Consider the following 24,023-nt stretch of genomic DNA (forward strand, 5'->3'; position numbering starts at 1 on the left):
CGTATCTCCTTAACGGAGTAGATATTCGAATCCCTGTAGAACACGTGGCATCTCCTCTCCTTTGTTTTAGCCTCTCCTCCTCCTAATTAGATATTCAAATTGCTGAAAACATGAGAAGGGATGTAAGACGTGATTCTCGGTAAATAGAATAAAAGAGAATATGATTAATTGTTCCATCAGCAGAAGTTCTTACCTTTTACATCTAGGTGAAACAATCTGCCAAAGCTAAACCATACATAAAGGGGTAAATTCGAGCTCTATTTTTTCACTGAAAGTAAGGCACACATCACGGCCCGTAGACTGGGTTCCAGGTCGTGTCGTCTCGCTCTATCTCTAGCCTCGTTTCAGTGTTTTCACCGAGAAGAAGCTAATGAGACAATTTAGAATATCCGTAGAGGCACAGGTGGCAGGTTGATTTGTTAAGTCAACATTTGAATAACCTTTTTAGAAAAAGAGAGTTATTAAGAGAAGGGGATAATTTCAGAAGCAGCTCTAAAAATGCTCCACTCCCTTCTCTCTTTACCCGAACCTCCATTTTACCTACCTCCTCGACAAGACTAAGTATTTTTTTATTGTTCTTTAATACATAAGATATATTTTAACAGCAACAAGAAACTGCAAACCAACATGTATGAAGACATTTGACCTGCTTTTGGGACCAGTTTTTTAAGAAAATATAAGGTATCGTTCTTTAAAAGCCTTTTCAAATGTATTGCAGTAGGATAACTTTAAGATTTTCTTAAGGACTTCTTTAAGTAGACTGATAAGTGCACTGCCTTGTTAAAAAAACTTTATACAGACTCCTTGGCTTTATTTAAAAAATTCCTATGTAATTAACTTACCAATTAGCGCCAGCATAACATCGCCGTGTTTGATTGACATCTCTGACGCGGACAGTGTATATCTAGCGTTTTATTACCAAACTGACGACTCGACTAGACATTCAACGTCCCTTTGCTAGCGGCCATACAGTCACAAGGTAAAATACCATCCTTTCAACTATTTTAGTTTTAAAATTAAATAACATTTTGCAATTAACCATAAAATGTATGGCTATCCACTGCATTCTTTTTCCGATACCAAAAAAATTGTTTTCTGCAATGTCCCTCAAAGCCACAAGGCTATCGAGCCTTTTTTCCAACAGCCCAAAAGACTCGGTCCCAAAATCAAAACAATTAACAATTTCCCCATTCTCATTGTATTTTTTTCTGGCGAAATGACACATCGAGTACTGAATACTCCCATCTTTCACAATGCCTTTTTTTCTGTTTTTTTTTTCTATACCTTATGTAAGTGGAGCCGGCGCGTAGGTATAGAGAAATGGTATAGAGAATAAGAGAAATGGTATACAACTATGCGACTCAGTTTATTTGGTCATCGCGCGCGGGTGCTCCTTTAGCTTTTCGCTAAAGGAGGGGGGGGGGGGGGGGTGGCTCAGTGACAAATGGGAGGGGGGGCTGGGGGAATGCTTTTTGCCACATATAGCTTTCTCCGGCAGCCCAAAGGGGGAGGGGGTTAACACTTAATTTCCTATAAACCTTGTCCAACTGGTGTAAAATCCGACGAGCTGCTGCTCATCATTCGGAAATGGAGGGTAATTGAATCCTTCGCTTTGGGAGCAAATTTAAAAGTTACAAGAATCTTGACAGGACAATATCTAATGACGAAGAAGAGGAAGTACTTATATGTTAAGTATTTGTCTCCATCAGTACGAGGGTAAACCGTAGTAAGCTGTGTAACACCAGGGGCGGTTCCAGAATAAGTTTAAAAAAGGGGGGGGCCAAAGTAAAAGTCCGTACTCATTGTTATTCCCTATATTTCTTCATATTTCTGGTTATTTTTTAACTAAATGTCTGAAAATAGAGGGGGGCAGAGCCCCCTCGGCCCCCCTTTTTAATTTGATTATATATTCTACTTTCAGAAATTTCATTCCTTGCGTTGTTTAAAATGTGATGAATTTCCACCCAATATTAATAATCGTAATGTATTTCCCTATAAATCCCCTGTAATCACCATGTTCGATCAATCTATTCTATCAAGCGCCTTTTCTTTTTTCTGTTTGGTTGATGTCTTACCACAATGCACATGGTATTTTCATGTTTACTAAGTGATATCTCCTCGTGAAGTTGACTTTTTTTCTTCACTATGAGAAAAATAGCCCCGCGAGTCGTGCATGTAGCTACTGCAACAACTATTATAGTTTAAGAAATGTTTAACTGTAATTTCAAGTATACCACAATACAATACAACATATTTGGCAATAATCGTGTGCACATTTAGATCGTTGAAAGATGTTTTCAAAACTGTTGGCTTCATCGATTAGCTATAAATTCTTGATTATGGATTTACCCTTGAATAAACTACTAAACTAAAAATGAATGGGATAATATTTTTATTGAAGAATGAGGATTCTCAAAAGTCTAAGAAAGACGCGAAAGAGAGAAAAAAATTACCACGCTCTGGACATGAACTTATAACCGATGCCGATGCTCTATCAATCACGCTACACCGACAAGCACTTTCAAGCCCGTCTAAAATTTAGTTCATAAACCTCGCTTCTTCGTATTGTTTGAAGGACTCTAGTCCGGTTGCTTAGTGTTTCAATCTATACATAGCGGACAAAAGCACCAAACTTGGCATAAAGATAGCCAAGAGGATGCTAATTAATATTGAGACCGGTGCCCACCGGTACCACTTGAGGATTTTGTGTAATAACGGAATAAAAATTAGAAAAAAGCGTCAATCACGGGCTCCATTTGGTGAAATTTAAAAGATCTTGATTTCAAAAACTAACGCGAAATATCTTGTTGTTGTTTTTGGTAGGGGAAATAAAAGTATTTGTTAATATTTCAAGATAAAACTGTCGTCGGCTGCATTAAAGTGATTTATTTAAGAGAAAACGTTTTCAAAGCTAGACCCAATCCCCCTCATCCAAGATGGCGGCTTATATTGGCACTGTATATGCTGTAAGTACCTCATAAAATCGCGTATTTAGGTAAAAAAGATCATTCTTTATGTATCAAGGACGTACAATGTCTATAACCTACTAAATATGAAATTTTGTATTGATTTTAAATTTATTTCTTCTAAATCTGCGATTAATCGCAACTATAGGGTATATATGTAGAGTACGTTATTAAGAAGGCCAGCAAACGGTAATATGCCTTAAGATCACTAAAAAAATCCGGTGTTCAGTCTAATGACTTAGTCCGTATAAACTGTGCGTTGATAAGATCGGTACTAGAATATGCAGCACCAGTGTGGGCAGGTCTACCAGTTTTCCTATCAGACTTTCTGGAAGCGGTGCAAAGGAGAGCGATGCGCATTATTTTCACGCATACTGATTATTGCACGGCTCTTACTAATGCAGGGCTCATGTCCTTATCTGCTCGTCGTGATAGCCTCTGTGAGAGTTTTGTCACCAAAGCGAAAATATCGCCTCCTCTAAACTATATCATTCCTAAAGCTACAGAAGTCAACCATAGCTACTCACTCCGGTCTGGCTACATGCGTACCGATAGGTTTCAAGGAAATACAGACAGGTTTAATAATTTTGTTAGTGTGCGATTTCAGTAATATTGCGTAAAGTAGTGGCGTGAATGACCCTTCACTGTAATTCAGACTTTTGTCTGCAAGAGTGTCGTAATAAACTATTATTATTATTACTATTACTATTTTGACGTTGGCTAAATAAAAAGAGGTAGAGAAGGATTTAATAAGGGGGATTTGTAAGTATCTGTCAACTGGACACCAAAAACCAATAAGATGCTATAGATATGCCTCCTTAATCAAAGTCATTAGGTTGTGATTCTTTTCTTGAGAATATTAGCGGAGCCAGCGCGGAGCCCCATAGGTATAGAAATGGTCTATAACTAGGCGACTCAGTTTTTGTGGTCAATGACGTCATTGTCACAAGCTGCCATCTATCTAGTCCAGACCTGGGACTCTCTTTGCGCTCGACATTCTGGCTCGCGTGAAAGAGGGTCCAGTATTTATTGCATACGCATGCGCGAAAATACACCGCATATATGCGGTGTGGCCTGGTTGCTTAGTTCAAGATGGATGCGAAAGGGACGTGCGAGGGTTTATTTAAAAAATAATACGCTGATTTTGGTCGTGGGTAAATACTTGATTGTCAATCTTTTCTGAGAACAGGACAGATGATAATTAGAGTCTGGAAAATTTATCAATCAAATAGCTTTTCCGTTTTCGTTATTTTCACGTGCGCGCTTTAGGCAATAGCGCCATTTCAGGCGAGCGCGCGCTTTTTTGAATTTGATTTTCAATCACACTTTACCGCGTTTTTATAGAAAACAAATCCCAAGCAGTTCGCTGATATTCCTTCACATGCACAAAACATTCTTTTCAACTTAGCGATGATCGATTTTCGGAGCTCTGCGCTCGACAAAGTCTAGCGGGAATCGACCCTCCTTTGGCACGTCCGTTATTGCGCGCGCTCGTATTTCAACTTTTGCCGCGAAGGTCGCTGATTGGTACATGTTCGCGCATGCAATAAATACTGGACCTTCTTTCACGCGAGCTAGAATGTCGAGCGCAAAGAGAGTCCCAGGTCTGGACTACCATCCATCCAGCCAGCCATCCAGCCGCGATCTGCCTCGGCACAGGCCTTGAGAGCGCGCAAAACAATATGGCGGACGCTGCTAGAGTATTTCTGCCCCTTAAAACACACACAAACTGACTGCAGAGAAGCCAAGAATTTTCGAAAAATAAGTGCTTGAAAAAAATCATTCGTGGAAATGCTAACCACGGATATGAACTTGTCTAATTATGTGCAAAAGACTGTGAAAAAGCATGGTTGAAAGTTTTGAAGAGTCAAGTCTTGTGCTCGAGTCAAGGTCAGCTGAAATGTCAGAGTAAGCCACAAGATAAAGAAAACAAAACAAGCTAATTTTATGGACACCTTCTCCGACAAGTGCTCCTATGTATTTGTTCTTGCACTGGCAGACTTAGGTAAGTTGGCGTATTGTATAAAGTACTTAGCGGAACGATCTTTCGGAGTTGTTTTGTTTTCAAACTTTGAACACCTTTTTCATTGTTGAATTTAATTTACTTTAAGTACTTACCTCAGGGAATAAATATTCTATGCTGTATTTATCATATTCGATCTCTAAATCTGCTATTCACCATCTATCATAGGGAAATTATAACTACTTTTCATGAATGAATTGAATATAAGTTACCAGAGCTGTCAACTCTGTCACAAGATTTTGAACCTTATCATAAACCTAATCTTTGTGAGAATTTTTATACATTCTCTGTATTCTTCCGCATTGGCTTCTTGCTCTTTTTTTTCACATATTTTCTGTATTTCATCCGATTTCACAAGATTTATGTCCAAGTTGGGTTGACAGCTATGATATATTAGAAATAAAACCAAAGTGATTTTTAATTCATTTCAATAAATGATTGGTCAAATTCTCACAAACATGAGCAAGGCTTAAATGAATTACTTGGGTAAACTCCAGCTTTCTTTGGAGAAAGAAATAGAGAACTGGTTTCCTAAAACCTTAAAGAAATTGAGAACTGGTCTCCTTGAACCCTAAGTAATAGTAATTTGCGAAAAACAACATATATTTGATAAACCCTTTAACTTTAAATCGACTATTCTGGAATTCTGGACTTTGAGGATCTGTTATTACCTAAAAATATACCTTGTTTTTATACCACCTACAATATTTTCAATAACCCTGGGTACCTAAGTAAAATTCAGGTTTCATAGAAAGCCAAGACAGCTTTTTTGTAGAGGATCAATTTGCTCAAAAGCAATGTTTTTTTCCCTCTGCAGCTTCTCCTATAAAAGCTCTTTTTAACATCTGGCTCATCAGATCATAGAGCTTGATGAGACAGCAAAGTTCATATGTTCATTTTCTGTAATGGGTATCATTTTAGAAAATTTTAGTTGGGACTATTTTTAGTTTTAGGTTTTATGAATTAGGTTTTTGTGGTATAATATTTGTATCGTAAGAAAATTACCAGTTTTTTCTTAAATGCTTTTCTCCAAACTTTTTCAGGTTAATCTCAGCCAGAGATTCTGAAATCAAGCTGAGACACAAGCTGCTGGCTAAGAGGCATGACCCAGGGCAGGATGTACATATAAGGCATTGGTATTTAATGTAGGTCACCAAAAATAAATTTATTTTGCTAATTTTGCTGTATCAGTTGTCTATCAAGTATAGTTTAGTTAATGATATCCTTTTATTAATGTCAATAAATACTTTTTTACCTAGAACAAAAAACATATTTGTTCTAGGTATTCCCTAGGAGGATTGGGAGGACACCTTTTAATTATAATTGCAGTATTTATAGAACATGCAATCTTTATATGTTTTTCATATGGCACCTTTTTGAGGGTGGTGGAACATGATGCATAATGAAAGTCCAGGGAAGGGGGGTTCTACACAAGTTTATGCGGAAAAAAGTCATGCTGGCTCCGCTTTTAGGCAGTGCCTAAATCTATATATTAGAGGATTTGGATGTTCTGCAGAAGAAACATCTGTAGAAACTCTTTGTCGCGCAAATAGCGCAAAATGGCACAGGAATTGTCACAAATTTGCGGTATTAATGCTCGAAAGCACTTTAAAAAAAACCTTACCAGCAGAGGTACTATGAAAAAAACAGTGCTTATTGCTCCCTACGTGCATCATACTGAATAATCGCCGCACCAATAGAGGACTATTTTATTATCCTAAAGATGTCTTAATGATTACCTCAGGGATGGAAAGGGCCGTGGAGCATAAGAAAAGGAAAGGTCTCCAGGAAGCGAGAGAGGATGATAAAAAAGTATAGAGCTTTTGTCAGGCTTATAGTGGAGGCTGTTGAAAATGGTACGTTACTTTTTCTGATGTCCGAGCTCCACAATGTACATGAGACACGCTTGGGAGATTTTGGGAATGAGAAATCCTTGAACCGTTTTCTACTAAAAGACAGAGTTTTCGAGGCTTTTCCTAAGGTACGGATCAGTGATCGGCGGACCGTTATTGTAATAGAGGGGAAAAAGTTATTCTGAAACAAACTGAAAGAGACTTTTCAGAATGATGCGCGTACGCTAGCATGTGCCCAGGGTCCGCGGGGATTTCTTTTCCAAACAGAGGATTCATCCTTTCTCAGGGACATTTTCTTCGAGGTGCCGAAGAAACGACGGTGCTATAAAAAAAGTGTTCAAAAACTCTAGTTTTGACGATACTAGCGTCAACCTTAAGAGAGGACACGTTTAGCCCAAAACCTGACGTAAGCCAGAATTATTCTATTATTCTAACGATCAGAAGGTTTTGAGCGCCATATCTGTAGAGGCCAGCCACCGCTGGCGATCTATATTACTTCGATATCCTTTTTTTTTACAAAATGAAAATATAAATCATGGAACGCTATTAGCTAGGGTTTTCGGCTTCAGACGACCGTAGCATCAGACGATGCGCAGTAGTTACAAAAACAAAATGGCGTAAAGCGAGTAAATACAAAACTTAACACTCAGGGTATAAGAAACAAGCAACCACTCAATAGCATTTCATTTAATGTTGGAATATGCTTGAATGAAATAATTGTTATGAACCTTCTTGCTGCTGATTCTAAAAGAAACTCAACCCTTCTTTTATAGCACAGCATTTTTAGACTTTCAGAATAAAAAAATACGTTATCTCTAAAATGATGGCTCCGCTTTAGGCTGTGCCTAAATCGCCTAAATCTATATATAATGCAAGTTTTACTTTGTTTCTGTTGACATTCATTGAGCGGCTGGTTTGCATGTATGAGGGACGGAAATGACCACATAAGACGGTACAAGCAGTCGCATAGCTTACTATTCCTTTTATGTGTCTATATATGCACTCACAAGCCTGGCCGATCTGCGCTGTAGATATTTGACCTTCCTAAACGTACACTAGGGTTGAAACACGTGGACTCGGCCGTGTACAAAACGGATTCTACCCGTCTTTCTGTAGGCACGGGATTTCGAAATTTCTTTGAAAATTTCGGATAATAGTACATTTTTCCTGTTTTTTTTTTTTTTTTTTTTTTTTTTAACTAATGCATGTGCAATATACTGCATAAGGTACGATGATCATATCTGGCGATATTTTCTGAAACAGTATTCCCCTTTGCATCAGATACAAAATTGCTCACGCTTTTGCCTCTTTCTTTCAGCCTTGGATCATGCAGTTGCGCATACGCAAAGCATTTGTTCTATGTGTTCTCGTTTTGCTACACGAGTTCGCGCCTGCACAGTTAGCGCTGATTTACCGACCTGGTCCACAGGCTTTCGCAGAAGGCTTAGACATAGCGCAGCACAAGCATGAAGTCGAGGAGATAACAGATGACGATGATGACAATGATAATGATGACAGCGATGTCAACCATGGTGATGATGACAGCGATAAAAATGATGTTGAAAGAGATGAAAGCGACATAAGTGGTTACCACGACCACATCAAAACTGGAAAAAGAGGTGATATCTGTCAATCTTGTTTTAAAAACTGTCGTATTTCTAGATCGCTCGGTCATTTTCTTATAAGGCACTACATACCATATTTGGGAGTCCCGCTTCAATCAATTTTTTGCTTTTTTATCGCTCTGGATTGTAAGTCGAGAATTTCCACGTAAACTTGGAGGAATTCGTGTTTACTACGATTTTGCTGGCAGCCATATTGGAAATGGAGCCTAGTCCCTATCGTTTTAGAATATTCCAGGTCTCCCGCGCGCTCGCCCCAGGCACTTTTAGACCATTTAGAAAAACGACAGCCATTGCAGATTGATATGCGTGTTGCTCTGCTCAAGGCAGATAACGAAAATGTGATGCGGAAAAAAGGGATATCTAGGGAGGTAGATATCCCAGGTGAAGAGCTCATTGATTTTTTTTGAAAAACACAGGGAATGGCTTAGGATCGGTTGTCAAATACACCATCAAAGTGTTCAGCTTCGCCAAAAAAGTTATTCCTACCTTGGTCACCATCGCAAGCTTGAGTAACGCGATCTTTCGGGGAATCGCGGGATGCTGCATCGACTACCCGCAAGCGTGCGAGGGGTACGAGGAGGCTGAGAGATTACGGCAGACGCTTGAAGAAAAGAGCCATCAGTTAGACAACATGCAGCTTGAGGGTGAGAAGTGTTACCTCTACTAGAATTAAAAAAAAATCTCAATAGGTAACTAGAGTTAGCAGCATTAAAAAAACTCAAAATAATCTAATATTGGATTGATAAAAATGAGGTTATCAACGAAATTCAAGAAAGTAATTCGTATTTTAACTACAATCCATGGTATAAATAGAGACGAGGTGTAACGGGTAGGTCTAACGCCATGTATTAAATTATTGGTATAATAGATATAATGTGAGGGAGGTATAAGGGACGTAAAGATATGGGCAAAAGGTAATCTATTTATAATTCAGTCCTCCACCAATGTCAAAGCCTTATTGTTGCGGTATTACAGCACAAAATATGCAAGAATGGGCGGAGTCGACGAGCAACAAGTTCACGTTTGTTTTATTTGAGCTGAACAACATCGTGGATCACTCCGAGTACTTGGTTAATGCAATATCACCAGATATAAACATCGGGATTGCGAACAAGACCACGGAAATAAAGGTACTATAGTTACAGGACCACGCCTTCGTACAGATGCAGGACCACACCCTCGTACAGATGCAGGTGGTCGCGGCCGAACAAGAGTTCGACACATAGAGATCATGGCTGCAACGGCTGTCACGATCACTTGTTTGTGCTACACGTGTATGGTCGCGATATGACCGCAGGTGGTCGCAGCCGAACAAGAGGTCGACACAGAGATCATGGCTGCAACGGCTGTCACGATCACTTGTTTGTGCTACACGTGTATGGTCGCGATATGACCGCAGGTGGTCGCGTCCGAACAAGAGTTCGACACATAGAGATCATGGCTGCAATGGCTGTCACGATCACTTGTTTGTTGTACACGTGTATGGTCGCGATATGACCGCAGGTGGTCGCAGCCGAACAAGAGGTCGACACATAGAGATCATGGCTGCAACGGCTGTCACGATCACTTGTTTGTGCTACACGTGTATGGTCGCGATATGACCGCAGGTGGTCGCGTCCGAACAAGAGGTCGACACATAGAGATCATGGCTGCAACGGCTGTCACGATCACTTGTTTGTTCTACACGTGTATGGTCGCGATATGACCGCAGGTGGTCGCGTCCGAACAAGAGGTCGACACATAGAGATCATGGCTGCAACGGCTGTCACGATCACTTGTTTGTGCTACACGTGTATGGTCGCGATATGACCGCAGGTGGTCGCGTCCGAACAAGAGGTCGACACATAGAGATCATGGCTGCAACGGCTGTCACGATCACTTGTTTGTGCTACACGTGTATGGTCGCGGTATCACCGCATGTGCATGGTCGCGGTGACCGCATGCTCATGTACGCAGAGACCACACGTCCATGGCCACCGCCATATGACTGCATGTAATTGTTGGCAGCAGATCGCTGTGATCGTATGGAGGCTGAACGCGGTTACTGCATGTGCATGGTCACAGTTGCTTCACGCGCATGGTCGCTATAGATCGAATATACATGGTCGCTGCTATAGTCGCGTTGATCGCACTTGTAAGGCCAAGCGTGGAAGGGGCGAGCGCATGCGCATGGTTGCAGCAACCAATCAATACGATATATGACCGCACAAGGCCGTAGCGGGTATGTTCCCCCGCCCCCCAATGTTTTAAAAAATTATAAGGAAATGACCAGAAGAGGTGTGGCTATCTTAATGTTTCTGTATTGTGTCCCCCCCCCCAATCTTACGTGGCCTGCTACGGCTCTGCCGCATTTTCATGGTCGCGGTGACCGCATCATGTTACAGGTGTGCGCGGTCCCAGCAAATTATAGGAGCATCTTCGACGTGGTCGCATGAAGATGGTCGCGGCGATCGCATAAGCCGTATGCAAATTGACCGATAGGATATGGTATCGCCACACCGCATACTCGAACTGCAATTTCTGATCGTTCCATAAAACTCTTTACTAAAATCCATTTATACCCTACAAAACAAATCGGATTTTCCAAATAACATTGCATTTTGTTGTAGGAACTTGTGCGACGTAAAAATTCCGATGAGTTGGGGTTTTTGGAGGTCGAGTCTATGTACGAAGACACGATCGATACCACGATAAACTTGGCAGTTCCATTCTTCACAGCGATACTCCCTAGTTTGCCTGGACTCGTGCGATTCGCATCTAATCGACTTGGGCACAGGAAAGCGTTCGAGGTACTTTTAACGTCCGCTTTCCACTTATTTTACATATTTAAAGTGTATTTTCTGTCGCTGCCCCTTCGCTTTGTCCCCTTATTGGACAAAGTGAGCAAGAAAGCTAAACATGTTGTTTAATCATCTGTCATATTTATCAAGAATGCGTGCTGGTGTTTCATTGAAGGGAGCTTTACCCCAAGTGACAAGTGCTCTGTGCCAAAAATGTTTACCTAATTTTCTACGCATCTTTAGCTGGACGAAAATTTGAATAATGTGCTAAAAAAGCCGCCAAAATCCAGCCCCAAGTTCATCGAGTCTAAGAGCTGGATGGCAAAGACACGAAACGCCATCAGCATGAAGTTGCAAAAGTTCCGTAAGAAGATCGAGACAAAGTACACTAAGGCAGTACGAGTCGTCAGCACATTGGCAAACATCCTCTCCTCGGTGTTCGAGTTCGTCTCTACAGGTGAAAATATTTTTGCTATGGTCTTTTCTTTAGCCTGGACGTACTTCTTTGCATCAAACAGATATAAAAATGAAGAAAGCTAACGAAAAGGTGGGAACAGAGATAGAAGAGATGGGAAGTAGCCACAACAAAATGGATGTTAATATAGAGATCAAATACATCATCGCGATTCTAACTTGGTCAAAATGTTACACCGTCAGCATACTGTCAGTATACAGCATACTTGCATATTCATTTGGCTTGTATAAAATATTTTTTTTGCATCTTTTCTCTAATTTTCGATCAGAAGATCCATATCTGTTTATCTGGCGAGTTGCTGTAAAAAAGATATTGAGTATAAGGAGTAGAATCCAACTGAAGACAGCAACTTTAACTAGACCTTTACTAGCAGATGTGTCCCTAAACAAATCTTGTTAGGCCCTTGCACTATACACTTAGACCGTCCCAAATATAGTTATCATCTCGAGTGTGTGATTCACGTACGATATATTTTCTAGCGTATGACATCTATGGCATTGTCGAGAGTGCACAGGGATGCTACGAAAAAGCAAAGAACCTGAAGCAAGCGTTGAAGGAATTCAAAAAGGCCAATAGACTAATGGATGAAGCTATCAGTAACGCAACTACTTCCAAAGCATTCATAGAGAAGGCGAGTTCAATATTTTGCCAACAGCCATCAGTCGCACACTGCTTTTTACTAGTATGGGATTTTACTGTCGAAAATCACGTAGAAAACCGTTATATCTTTTCGTCTATTTCAGACGTCTTATGCATGCAAGCGTGGAGTGAAAACACAGTTTTCAGATAACTTCACTGTCGCTTTAATCGTAAAAGCAGAGTCCGTGATGTAAAATTATAGTAATGATGTCGTGTCATCTATAATATAGCATCACCTTTGCTTTTAATTTTCTACTCAGCCTAGTCATAGCGGCTCCCATTGGGTTTCCTGTGTTTGGCTAGAAAATGGCTCTCCCCAGGCCCTTTTACCTCACAACCAACCGCAGGAATCCCGAGTAGAGCGACATGAACTTTACTGCTTGTTACTGACTGTTCACAGGTGTGGGAGGATCTACACATCGCGATGGCAAGTGCACCACTAGTCAAAGACCTTCATGAAGTTAGGATGACAGCACAAAAGCTCGGAGGGAAGGCCAACACTTTTAGCAATAATGTGGATGCGATTGGGAACTACATCAGTAACGTCGCGATCACCAGGGACTACAAGGGGCTCCATCAACTTCTCGAGGATCTTTCTATCGGTTAGCTTACTTTCGTCCCTGATGTTCTGTTCGGGACATCTGTGGTTGGCAGTTAAGCAAGTGAGCTAGGGGATATTGAGAAATTCAGGTGTTGTCCAATATCAACCAGAGGAAACCCAAAACTTTAACAGGCCACCCCAAAAGAACGTCAAGCCAAACATAAAGTTTAGGTGGTTATAATAAAGAGATTTACATGACACCACAGTCCCACCATGTCATGTCTGTTTGATGTTCACGGTTGTTGATTGGTTGGATCTTGACGTTCGATTGCAGGCTTGGGGTCGCTGCCGTTCACCATGACGTGTTATACGAACAAGGTCAAGATGGTGGAGTTTGTTCTGCGTGAGTGTGAGCGAGGGAGCGACACTTTCAGCTCCCTATACTCCTCCGGCCTCAATACCTTCGACTCCAACGCAAAGGAGTGCAGAAACACGGTACCGACATTATAGCAGTAGTGAGAAAGCTATCAACGCCAATACAAACTGTCAAAGCTTAGATTTCCAATGACATTATGTACTATATATAATGACATTATTATCACATATGTTCCTTAGTTCGTGAAGGTGTCTTGAATCAAGTTAACATATTTTTATTTTTTCTATCTGTGTAAATTATCCTTTATGGTCTTCAAGGAGAACACGGTAACAGTAAAATTCTCGAGTACCAGCTTTTTCACATCTTGAAGGCCTATTCGCTACAGATTACTCACAGCCTTCTTATCATGATATGCAGATGGGGTTTACGTACATTGACGAGCCCACCCTTACGATGGCCATAGAGGACAAGAGTAAGCTTAACAACTTCAATACCGACTGTGTGCTCAACTCAGACTTAAAGAAGTCGCAAGCATGTCTGCGTAAAGATGAAGGCTATGTTAACTCAGATATAGCGATAAGGTAAGCATGCAATTGAAGGGAAAAATTACTCAATGCTGATTGGCTAAGAGCGAGCTGTCATTGCCTCGAGCTATGATCGCGAGCTATATTTTTGGCACTTTTATATCATAAACATGTAATACCATGGAGTTCCTCGTAAATTTTGGATTTTTGGATTTTATTGTTTTCCAAATTTCCAAAATACTTAGTCAATAATGCTTATCATGTTGTTTTTAATTCATTTTCGAAATTATATTAAGAAATTCCAAAATATAAATCGTGAAAAAATTGCATACTTCATTTACCAAATTCAAAAATATATCACAATAGATTTTAGCGGAAAATAATGGATGCTTTCTCACTATTTCTGACATGATTCAAACGTTGCAAACAAAATTCGTTGAAAGCTTGATTCTTATCCAAGTCAAGCTTTATACCATTGTATATTCGTAAATTTCAAACAATTCTTCTAGCCTGGGCGTGACCGAGGAGCAGGTTGAAAAGCTTGTAGAGAAATGCCCGAAACACGCGGTGACTCCTTTAGAAGTGAAGCGGATATGTGCCCTACGAGCAAGGATGAGGAGTAACGACGACATCGCAGACATCTTAGACCTAGATGTGGGCGATGTCGAAGCAGTCAATTGCCCAAAAGATGGCTAAGGACTCATCGAGCGCAAAGGTAGATAAACCTGGTCGATTTTTCCAGGGAGGGGGGGACTTTCAGCTATAAAAATAACGGAATTACCTGGGGGGTCATTCAGGAATAGAAACTACAGCTCCCAAAAAAATACCGGACCCTGTTATCTTATACCTAAATACACTAATGTTCACCAAAAACGGAGTGCTGTAGAGTCGACAACGGTTTTGGGTGAGCCATTATACTCTTGTTAACGTCCAAAGCTATTTGGGTATTTCGATTGAACCCTATACTTTGGATAGACAAAGGATTGTAGCTTACCAACCCAAGATACTAGATAAAGAATGTACCAGCTAAAGTTTTCAACCCGAAAATATTACATTTAAAAAATCGCAAACACGCTTATCCGTGTCCCCCCTCCCCCCTTAAATCCCACCAAATATAACACACAACTTTCTTCACAACCGTTCAACTAGATAGTTTGCTTGGTAACCTGCCCGAGATTCGCGAATCGTGTATATTTCATAGCTTGCAATGCAATGATTACTGAGACCTGTATCAATACTCTGATAGCTGGGAGATTATGTCGAATGGTCAAATATGTTATTCAGATTCTTTATGATACTTTACTTCATAATACGGCATAATCGAAAGCATAATTTTAAACATTCCCTTTAATATACTTATAGTTATATTTTTGTATGATAAGAACTTTGGTCCTTTATTGTTTTGCAGGAAACTGTGAATGAAGACCCATGGTAAATGCATCCTTTTCACATGTTTACCCTTACTCCTGAAGACATATCATGTCGTCAATGTCATAATACTATTCGCAAATAAATAAATAAATAACAACTGAATAAACGATTTAACTCTTACAATTTTATATGGTTCATAATTCAAGCTATTGAAAATCGATTCAACTAAGAAGTAGCGCTGACCTTGTGCGGATTTTGCGCCAAAGTGGAGCGCTAATTTTGAGACGCCTTTTATATCGAGTTCGCTGATTTTCAAATTATGTACAACATAGGTTTGTGGTTAGCCTAAATGATTTAGTCGATGAATCACTATGGGCTAAAATGGGCTTATGGACACTGATTCTAACTCGGCTCAATTTCAATTAGAATTCAAATTAGTCCTGATATAAAATCATTGCACCTGCCACGCTGACAAACTTGACAATTCTCGCGCTTACTGCTATTCTCTTTATAAGCAAATCCAGATTATTTGCCTGAAGTGTTATCGCGTCTCTCTGAATGGGTCTGACTCACTAACACACGGTCTTATCATAAGACCATTGACAGCTGCCATTGATCCCCCAGTAGCCGCCCATGACTCGGCCTCCACCTTGGCGCTCGACCGAGGCTCTCACGACGGTGTAAACAATATGGCGGCACCAGAGGAACGGTCAAAAGAGGCGGAAGGAATAATTCGCTCGGCGCATGAAAGTTCTTGTTGTCCTATATGCTCGAGACCGTTTAAATCTCCTAAAATTCTGCCGTGTCTTCATACCTACTGCTCAGACTGCGTCAAGGAGATCGTAAGAAGCCGGCTCGGAAAGTTGACTCTTCAGTGCCCAAAATGCCCTCGAAGTGTAGACATACCGGATCCTTTTACACCCGACACTTTGCCATTCTCGTTGTACCATCGAAGGCTTTTGGACTTGAGACTACTAGAAAACCCCCAGGACTCTTCCGCAAGTTGTGGTAGCTGCGATAGTAAATCTCCACTCGTCTGCTATTGTTTTCATTGCGGCGAATTCCTGTGCACCGAGTGTTGGAGTGCGCACAAACTCGTCAAAGTACTCAAAGAGCATCGCCTTGTCAGAGTGGATGAATTCGAGCCTCAGGATGTGCGAGATTTGTTGCGAAAACCCTTCGCGTGCTCAATTACCAGTCACGAAGACCAAACATTGGAGTTTTTATGCAATGACTGTAATTCATGCATCTGCCAAAAGTGTGCGCTCACTTCTCACAAGGGCCATTTCTTCACATCGATGACGGAAGCGACAGAAGCACGCCGGCCAGAACTCCTGGAACGAGTGAAAAGTCTAAAATTAAAGTTTCCGGTATGCGAACGACAGGTGAAGAGAACTAGCGAAGCTATTTTGTTGCTAGAGAAACAAGTCAACTTAGTGCGGCAGGAAATTCGGGCGAAGACTGAATTAATCATCGAAACATTAAAAAGTCATGAGCAGCGTATGATGGCGAAGCTTGATAACATTCACAAGGAAAGTTACCGTAAATACATCGCGCAAAAGAAACTATTTGAGGGACAAGTGACGCAAATTAACGAATGCATAGATTTCTCCCAGTCCGTCCTCCAAAGAAACTTGAACTCCGAAATACTGCAAACGTACCCCTTACTCATCAGACGATGCGAGGAGCTGGATAGACTCGTGACAGAATCCGTCACGAAATCCCCCGAGTCTGTCACGATATCGTTTGCGGTAGACCACAAGCTGCTCGAACAAATACAGAACAGCCGACTGGGGACCATTCATGTGACCGCAACAGACATTAACTGCTGCACAGTAGAAGGAAAAGGACTGCAGGAAGGCTACCCGGGCCACGCTTCTCAATTTACTGTCGCTACTGGGAGCTCTACGGGAAGAATGTGTTACGCCAAAGGGGATTGCGTGACAGTTCGTATCAGTGACCCTAAGGGTAAGCTTTTGAGTAACGACATCGACGATCGTCGAGACGGTCGCTATAACGTGACGTTTACACCACAGTCATTAGGGTACCACAGTGTTAGCGTGTTCGTAAATAATAACCCCATTAAGAACAGCCCTTTCACAGTAGATGTGAGAGAAAGGTATCAGTTGAAACAGGTATTTAGCGCCGTTGGAGGGAGCCCCGAACAGTTTCAGCAGCCACGTGCAGTTGCAGCGAGTCTGAATGGTGAGCTTGCGGTGGCGGACAGCGGTAACCACCGCATACAGCTCTTCGACTGTCAAGGGAAGCAGCTCAAATATCTGCGGCAATTCGGGTCAGCGGGTACGCACAAAGGCGGCATGCGCTGGCCATCGGGGGTCACTTTTGATTCCGAAAATAATATATTAATATCAGACACGGAAAACAATAGGATACAAATTTTCTCCAAGCACAAGGATATTGTATTGGCATTTGGGCAAACAGAGCTTGAGAACCCACAGGGGATATGTGTGAACGATAAAGGGCACATCGCTGTGTGCAGCGGAGGACAGAATCCAGGCGTGAAGATCTACTCAGAAGATGGAAAATTCCTAAAACACTTTAACAACCCCGAAAATGGACGTTTCCCCGCTTACCTCACGTACAACAGTGGGCGGTACTTTGTGTCTTACTCCGATGGGTCGGTGGTAAAGGTGTTTGATACTAACGGGTCTTTCTTGTACTGTATCGGGATGCGAGACGGTGACCCGCATGGAGACTACAGACCACGTGGCCTTGCGATAGACATGGATAATCACCTTCTTGTCAGTGACCGGACTGGACTGGGTATTCAGATATTCACCCTCGATGGACGGTTTATAAGTAGTTTTGGTGAGGAGCAAGAGAGGTTTGGCCTGTGTAGGTATGTGGACCTTGCAATATCTGCGGATGGGAGGCTATTTGTGCTGCAAGACTTTGGGTTTAACAGTCGACTGAGGATTTTTCAATGATGTGCTCTTTTGTGCTGTTTTTTTTTTTTTTTTTTTGCACCATACATTAAAAAAGAGAGAGATATATATTAAACATACTGGTTCAACACTAGCGCAATAAAGACGTGCCAGGCCTGTGAATACGAAAACAACACAAAGTTCCTCTTCTGTCGCACTGGCGTTACCCGGTTCAACCAGGGAAGTGGTTCAACCCACTCTTTTATGCTCTTGTGTTATCTGGCTTATGCACTCTTATCTTGCTCTTGGTGTACATGTATTTGCTTGGTTCACTTTCTGACAGCCCTTAAGTGTACAGTTTATAGCAAACTATTACATCTAAGTTTGTCAAACTGACGGTCAAATGACGTTTTGTAGTATGTTTTATGGTCTGGCTCTGATAGTAAAAATGAATAAAATATTTTGTAGAAACAGTAATAACGCCAAAAGCGAAGACTATTTTTTCAACGTTTTGGCCCTTGAGGTATGAGAGTAGTTAGTTTTGTCAAATTGTAATCATGGTTTTTGTACTAGGAAAATCTTAGATAGAGAACATATATTGCAAACAAGACAATTCAAATATTCATTGTGTACAGATTCATTTTATTCATTATACAGGTTGTTTTAATTTAAAAGATTGAATTCAAAACCCCTACGTGTTGTCTCAGTCTACACATTACAACAAGCGACAAAAGTTTACCCTTAGCTTAAAAAGTACCGCGGTGATCCTAGAACCTAATCCCTCAGAACGGAATCAGAACCTAAAAACGGTCAGGGGGGGGGGGGGGTACTTCAAAAAAATAAAAAAATAATAAAAACACCTTTATAACTATTAAAATCAGCTAGAATCGATGAAAAGGCATTATATAAATATGATTTCCTGAATTATTTATAGCAACTTCTGTAATTTGTATGGATCCTAGACTGATGTCTGATTAGAATCCCTTGTTTGGTTTCTTGTTTTAGACGCTTGCAAATTTCTATGCAATACGCAAGGAAATAGCAATAATATGCATTTATAAAACGTTTCTATACCGATTTAGCGCTTAGTTATTGCTGATGTTTTCAAACAGCAATCGTCTAATTTTGTACATAATGAATGCTGTGAACGGTGAAGACCACCCAAGTGGAAGTCACGCTTAGATCACGCGCTTGGCATCACGCTAGCTACATCAACTACAGTAACTGCGCTTCAAATACGGAGAGTTAAATTTAAACTGGCCTCAAATTGACCGGGATAAAATCAAATCATCCGAAAGAAGGGGATATTTTTCTTTATGAGATCTGCATAATTTTTTTTGGACTAGTTTCTGATCTGTTCAAATAAAAACAAAAATAAAGAAAGCAAGAAAAATAAAGAAAGAAAAAAAAATGTTCCTACCAGCTGCTATTTATACGAACAAAATCCAAATTCGTTTCCTCGTATTTTTTTATTCAATTGTATTGAGCTATGTGTATGTGTAGGATCGCCTTTTGGGTATTTCATGCTAGTGATGACTGAAATAGAAATTTAGCTAAAATCCGCAAAATAGCGCAAAAATCGCTGTAAATTTTTTTTGACGTATTTCCAGCCCTACTCTGTAATTCTATGCAGAAAATAGGTAATTTTGATTTTTTTTTGTTATTAACAATTACCCCCCCCTTGCTATTAGGTTCTGTTTCGGTTCTGATTCTGTTCTGTTTAGGTTCTAGGATCACCGCGGTGCCTAAAATTTTACTTTTAAGAATATATATGAATGGAGTTAAGATGAAATCGAGCCTCCGGGGTTATTTTTAGTATGGGAATGAGAAAAGTACCATCATTATTTTGATAACTCCTGATAACTCTAACTAACCCGATTTTCCTTAGAAATTCCAGTTATCAAGAGCCAACTATTTACGAATCAACTGCAGCAGGTGGCTTTAGTCATCTTGCGTAGAATAAGCATGGCACAAGGGGAGCTGCCGGCGCACAAATGAATAGTGTGGGCTCTCTCTTCACCGCTAGTAAATTATCTAATCCCTCCTGCTTTCTCTGCGCAAGCTCTTCGTCGATAGCCTGAGAAATAAGGAAATAGAATTAGTAACGATGGCGGACATGGGTGGCCATGTTGACAATAAGGAACTAGAATTAGTAACGATGGCGGACATAATGGGTGGCAATGTTGACATTTAAATGATTAACTGACAAGGCATCGTGATGTCCACTGGCGGACAGCGGAAACACTGGGAATGCTGTTCATGCATGGTCGCCATTCTAAGCTTACGCGGCGTTATTATCATATATATTTAAATATCTTTAGCGGCTGCACGACAAACGTACAGACAGACGTATCTAACAGGAACTCTCCCCCCCCCCCCTCCCCCTCGCGACCACGGGGACTAAACGGTGGATTGGCAATGACAGTATGCTAAAAAAAAAACGTCGGGCAAAAAAAAGCCGTTCCAGCTAAATGGACATTTACGTGACTAAAATTTGAATATAGTGCTAGCATAGCCTTTTTTCCCTCTTATTATCGTTCTTGTTAAAAAGAGACAGCTTTAATCTTACCTTTACTCTGTCGCTAATAACGAGAGACACGTGAACGGTAAACAGTGCAAACGCGATTACCGCTACCACGCTGAACTCTGTTTGAACCCCGTATGCTTGAATTACAACACCGCTGATCAGTGAGCCTGCAGCCATCCCGACACCCCAGTACGCACCTTGAAGAATGTTCTGGATCATACTCAAAGCTTCTACAAACAGGAAAAGAACGCAGGGACAACGTATTTATAATTATACTTTCACGTAGTTTCCGTTATATCACCACATATTTCTACAAGTATGATACACACATATAATGGGCGAATAACCATCATCGTTAACGTCGTCATCGATATAACAGCTTTGGTGCTCATAACAATGGATGATGAAAATCTTAGTGATGTAGACCACCTTAACATTATATCCCGTCATGTTCAGGACCAAGATAGTCTCAATTACCATTACATAATTTGTAAACCGATCATATATTGTATATGTAAATCCTTCTGTTAAAACTATATACAGGAGAAATGGAAAACTAGAAGTAATTTATAAAGTGGAAAAGTTTTTTTAGATACTTTAAAATACCTCGGCCATATCAGTTAAATTATTAAAGATCATCATTACCATCATTATCTTCGACGCCATTGTCTTCACTAGCAGAAATTAACTATCATCATCATCATCGTCCAATACCACCAATACCACCATTATTATCATCGTCATCATCACCATCATGAACAATACACCTACCTTCAGGCACGCTGATGTAGGTGGGTGCGATAGACCACACACCGCCATAGGTCAAGCCCTGTACAAGCTCGATAGGTATTACCAGCCAAGGATCCGTGAGGTTGGCGTACATGAGAAAGCGTGCAGTGTAACAAGCCAGTGCAAGACTTAATGTCCCTTGATGTCCTATCTTCTGAACCACAAAACTTGACGAGAAATACATAACCACTTCTGCAAACGAGTACACAATTATGATGACCGCGAAAAGTATAGGTGTACCGCCTAAATCTTGAAGAAACCAGAACAGGAACGAAATCTGTATGCTGTGCGCAAATCCAAGCAAGAAAATCGTCAAAAGAAAAAATCCTGCTCGAGGAGTCTTAAAGAATTTCAGACCATCAAAAATGTTCACTTCGTTTCCCTCAATATCTGGCGAATCGAGCTTGAAGAAAAGGCTGATGATGATGGTGGCAGCTAGAGCGATCTCGAACAAGTAGAAACAAGGCAAGTAATTAATGGTGTCTGTGTAGTGACACTCGCTCCACAGCGTGGTCCACAGTGCGGCCAAAAGAGCTGCGAGGGCGAGGCCAAAAGAGCCGAGGAGCCTCTGATCGCCGTACCTGCTTTCTGTGTTAGCTAGAGCTTGTACCACCTCGCTGTCGGCCAGCATTAGAGTTGGTGTTGTCAGGACTTCGGTTAGAAAAACGATCACCAGCAGAGTCAGAAAGATCAAAGAATTGTAGTGAACTCTAAAGTCATGGGATGGATGAGGGCTGGTTTTAGATTTCGATTTAGTAAGGGTAGATTTACTCTTTGAGAAATGTGTGGAGGAACGCTTGAGCACAAGAGGTTCTATAGTTGCATAGTTTTCATTCCTTTTCTGCAGGAGTTGCTTCTCTGCGCCTTTTTTTCTCTCGAAGAGCAATCGTTTTTCTCCTAGAAATTCTCTCTCTGGCGCTTTGTGGTATCCTGCTTCTTTCTGGTGACCGACTGTAGGCTTCTTTGACATTTCGGATTCTTTTATGAGTTTCCTATGGACAATAAGTGAAGCGGGACCAGGGCCCTTCGCCAGTAACCTCGATAAAAATTCATTATCCTTAGCAGAAAGCTCACCATCGGTTGTTGAAAATTTCTCATACGGTAAGACTGTATAACGATCAGATCTGTCTCGTTTTATCAGTTTCATGTCATTTCCATTCCAGGAATTTATCGAGGTGACATTTCGTGTTGAAAGGTTTAATAATTTACCCGATTGGTTGAATGGCGCCAAATATGTAGTAGGGATCGCCACTTGGGTTGTTAATGGGTTTTCTACATAACAAGGCAGTTGTACAGGACATACGAACGTTTGGCCAAGATACCCAATAATCCAGCCGAACATGGATATGAAGTACACAAACTTGTATTTACTGAATTTATCGGTGACCATTTTCCAAAGAGGCAAACAAACAAGTTTCACACTTGGTCTCAAGGCCAACAAGATTCCAATCTGGATCGGTGAGAGCCATAACTGCTTGTAGTACAAGCTTAAAAATGGAAATAAAGCCCCAAGAGACGAGTAGAACAAGAAGTAAAATAACTTTGAGATAATGAAGCCACGGTCAATATCTTGTAAAGTTAAAAATAGCTTCTCTCTGCTTTTTACACCTTTGTTATCAGGAAGACTTTCATCCTCAATGCGCTTGTATGAGCAGGGAATCATGTCTTCACAAGTCAAGTCTTCACATGTCTTCGTTATTACTCAAGTCATTGCGGTGAGTGGGAGACGTGTTTCTTCGTTAGTTAATAGAGCGAATTCCCCGCTTGATTTCCTGATTCACTCGGGTAAAGTGACTGAAATTTGAATATCACTCGCTAGTCTCCACACAAGACAAAAGGGTCGTCGAAGCATGCCATGTGCTCTGTCACATATGTATGAAATTAACGCATAAATCATAAAATCGCGTTTCAAACGAATCAATGGATTTTCAAGATTTCTTGCTCTTTTAGAAAGGGTAAAAAGGGGCGCTTGCACGATTAATTGTGTATTTAAGTGAGTTAAGTGTTATTTCGAGGAGGATTTTACGTTGTATGGTACCCTGTGGTGTCACTCGACAGCCAGTCAGTCAGTCAGCCTCGCAACTCAAAGGCCCCACTCGGCCCCGGAGTAAGTTATCGGATTAGCCAGTGCTGAAAAACGCAAGACTAGTTTCAGTACTGCGCGGTTAAACCAGCCTTTTTGTTATGAAATGGCGGAGTTTTACCGGCGAACCAAACTTAAGGCTACAATTTTCTTTATGACTCCCTCATTATCACACAAATCTAGTGTCATCTTTTGTACAGTATGGTTTAAATGCTGTACAGTAAGTCAAAACAGCGACTGAAGTCAGCACTCGAACGATTCAACACTACGATTGTGCTTGTTTTCGCCAGAGCACGCGCATGCGCATACATTATTCAGCAATGTCATCGGTTTATTAGATAGCAGAGGGGAAAACCCCATTTGAGAGATGAAAAGAAGAAGAAGTGACTGTGAGAGCTTATTAACTAGTCATTTAATACCCCGACACTGGTCCCAGGAAAGGGTGGGGGATTACTTTATCTTAAACAACTGTAAACAGTCAATGCCACCACCCATCTTGGCATATTCTGTTTAAAAAGTGGTTTAAAACTTCACATCAACCCCAAATTTCCACGGGACTATAAGGG

At 40.9% G+C, this 24,023-nt stretch overlaps 3 protein-coding genes across 3 annotated transcripts; 2 read left to right on the top strand and 1 right to left on the bottom strand.

The window, feature by feature from the left end:
- Positions 1-892: 892 nt before the first annotated feature.
- Positions 893-15,353, top strand: LOC116602237. Its single transcript, XM_048725446.1, has 12 exons — positions 893-979; positions 8,161-8,461; positions 8,884-9,111; positions 9,443-9,597; positions 11,077-11,256; positions 11,491-11,704; positions 12,202-12,353; positions 12,762-12,963; positions 13,237-13,397; positions 13,696-13,859; positions 14,312-14,517; positions 15,211-15,353. Exons 2-11 carry the CDS (start codon positions 8,170-8,172, stop codon positions 14,496-14,498), a joined length of 1,935 nt encoding a protein of 644 aa, XP_048581403.1. The 5' UTR covers positions 893-979; positions 8,161-8,169; the 3' UTR covers positions 14,499-14,517; positions 15,211-15,353.
- Positions 15,354-15,676: 323 nt separating this feature from the next.
- LOC5518775 (RING finger protein nhl-1) lies at positions 15,677-18,145 on the top strand. Its single transcript, XM_032363607.2, has one exon. It carries the CDS (start codon positions 15,863-15,865, stop codon positions 18,119-18,121), a length of 2,259 nt encoding a protein of 752 aa, XP_032219498.2. The 5' UTR covers positions 15,677-15,862; the 3' UTR covers positions 18,122-18,145.
- Positions 18,146-18,679: 534 nt separating this feature from the next.
- LOC5518779 (major facilitator superfamily domain-containing protein 6-A) lies at positions 18,680-23,398 on the bottom strand. The gene is made up of 3 exons (XM_032363618.2): positions 21,357-23,398; positions 20,628-20,815; positions 18,680-20,135 (listed from the first exon to the last, which is right to left on the bottom strand). Exons 1-3 carry the CDS (start codon positions 23,035-23,037, stop codon positions 20,004-20,006), a joined length of 2,001 nt encoding a protein of 666 aa, XP_032219509.2. The 5' UTR covers positions 23,038-23,398; the 3' UTR covers positions 18,680-20,003.
- Positions 23,399-24,023: the final 625 nt, after the last annotated feature.

Source organism: Nematostella vectensis, chromosome 3, assembly GCF_932526225.1.
Source record: "Nematostella vectensis chromosome 3, jaNemVect1.1, whole genome shotgun sequence".
Taxonomy (NCBI): domain Eukaryota; kingdom Metazoa; phylum Cnidaria; class Anthozoa; order Actiniaria; family Edwardsiidae; genus Nematostella; species Nematostella vectensis.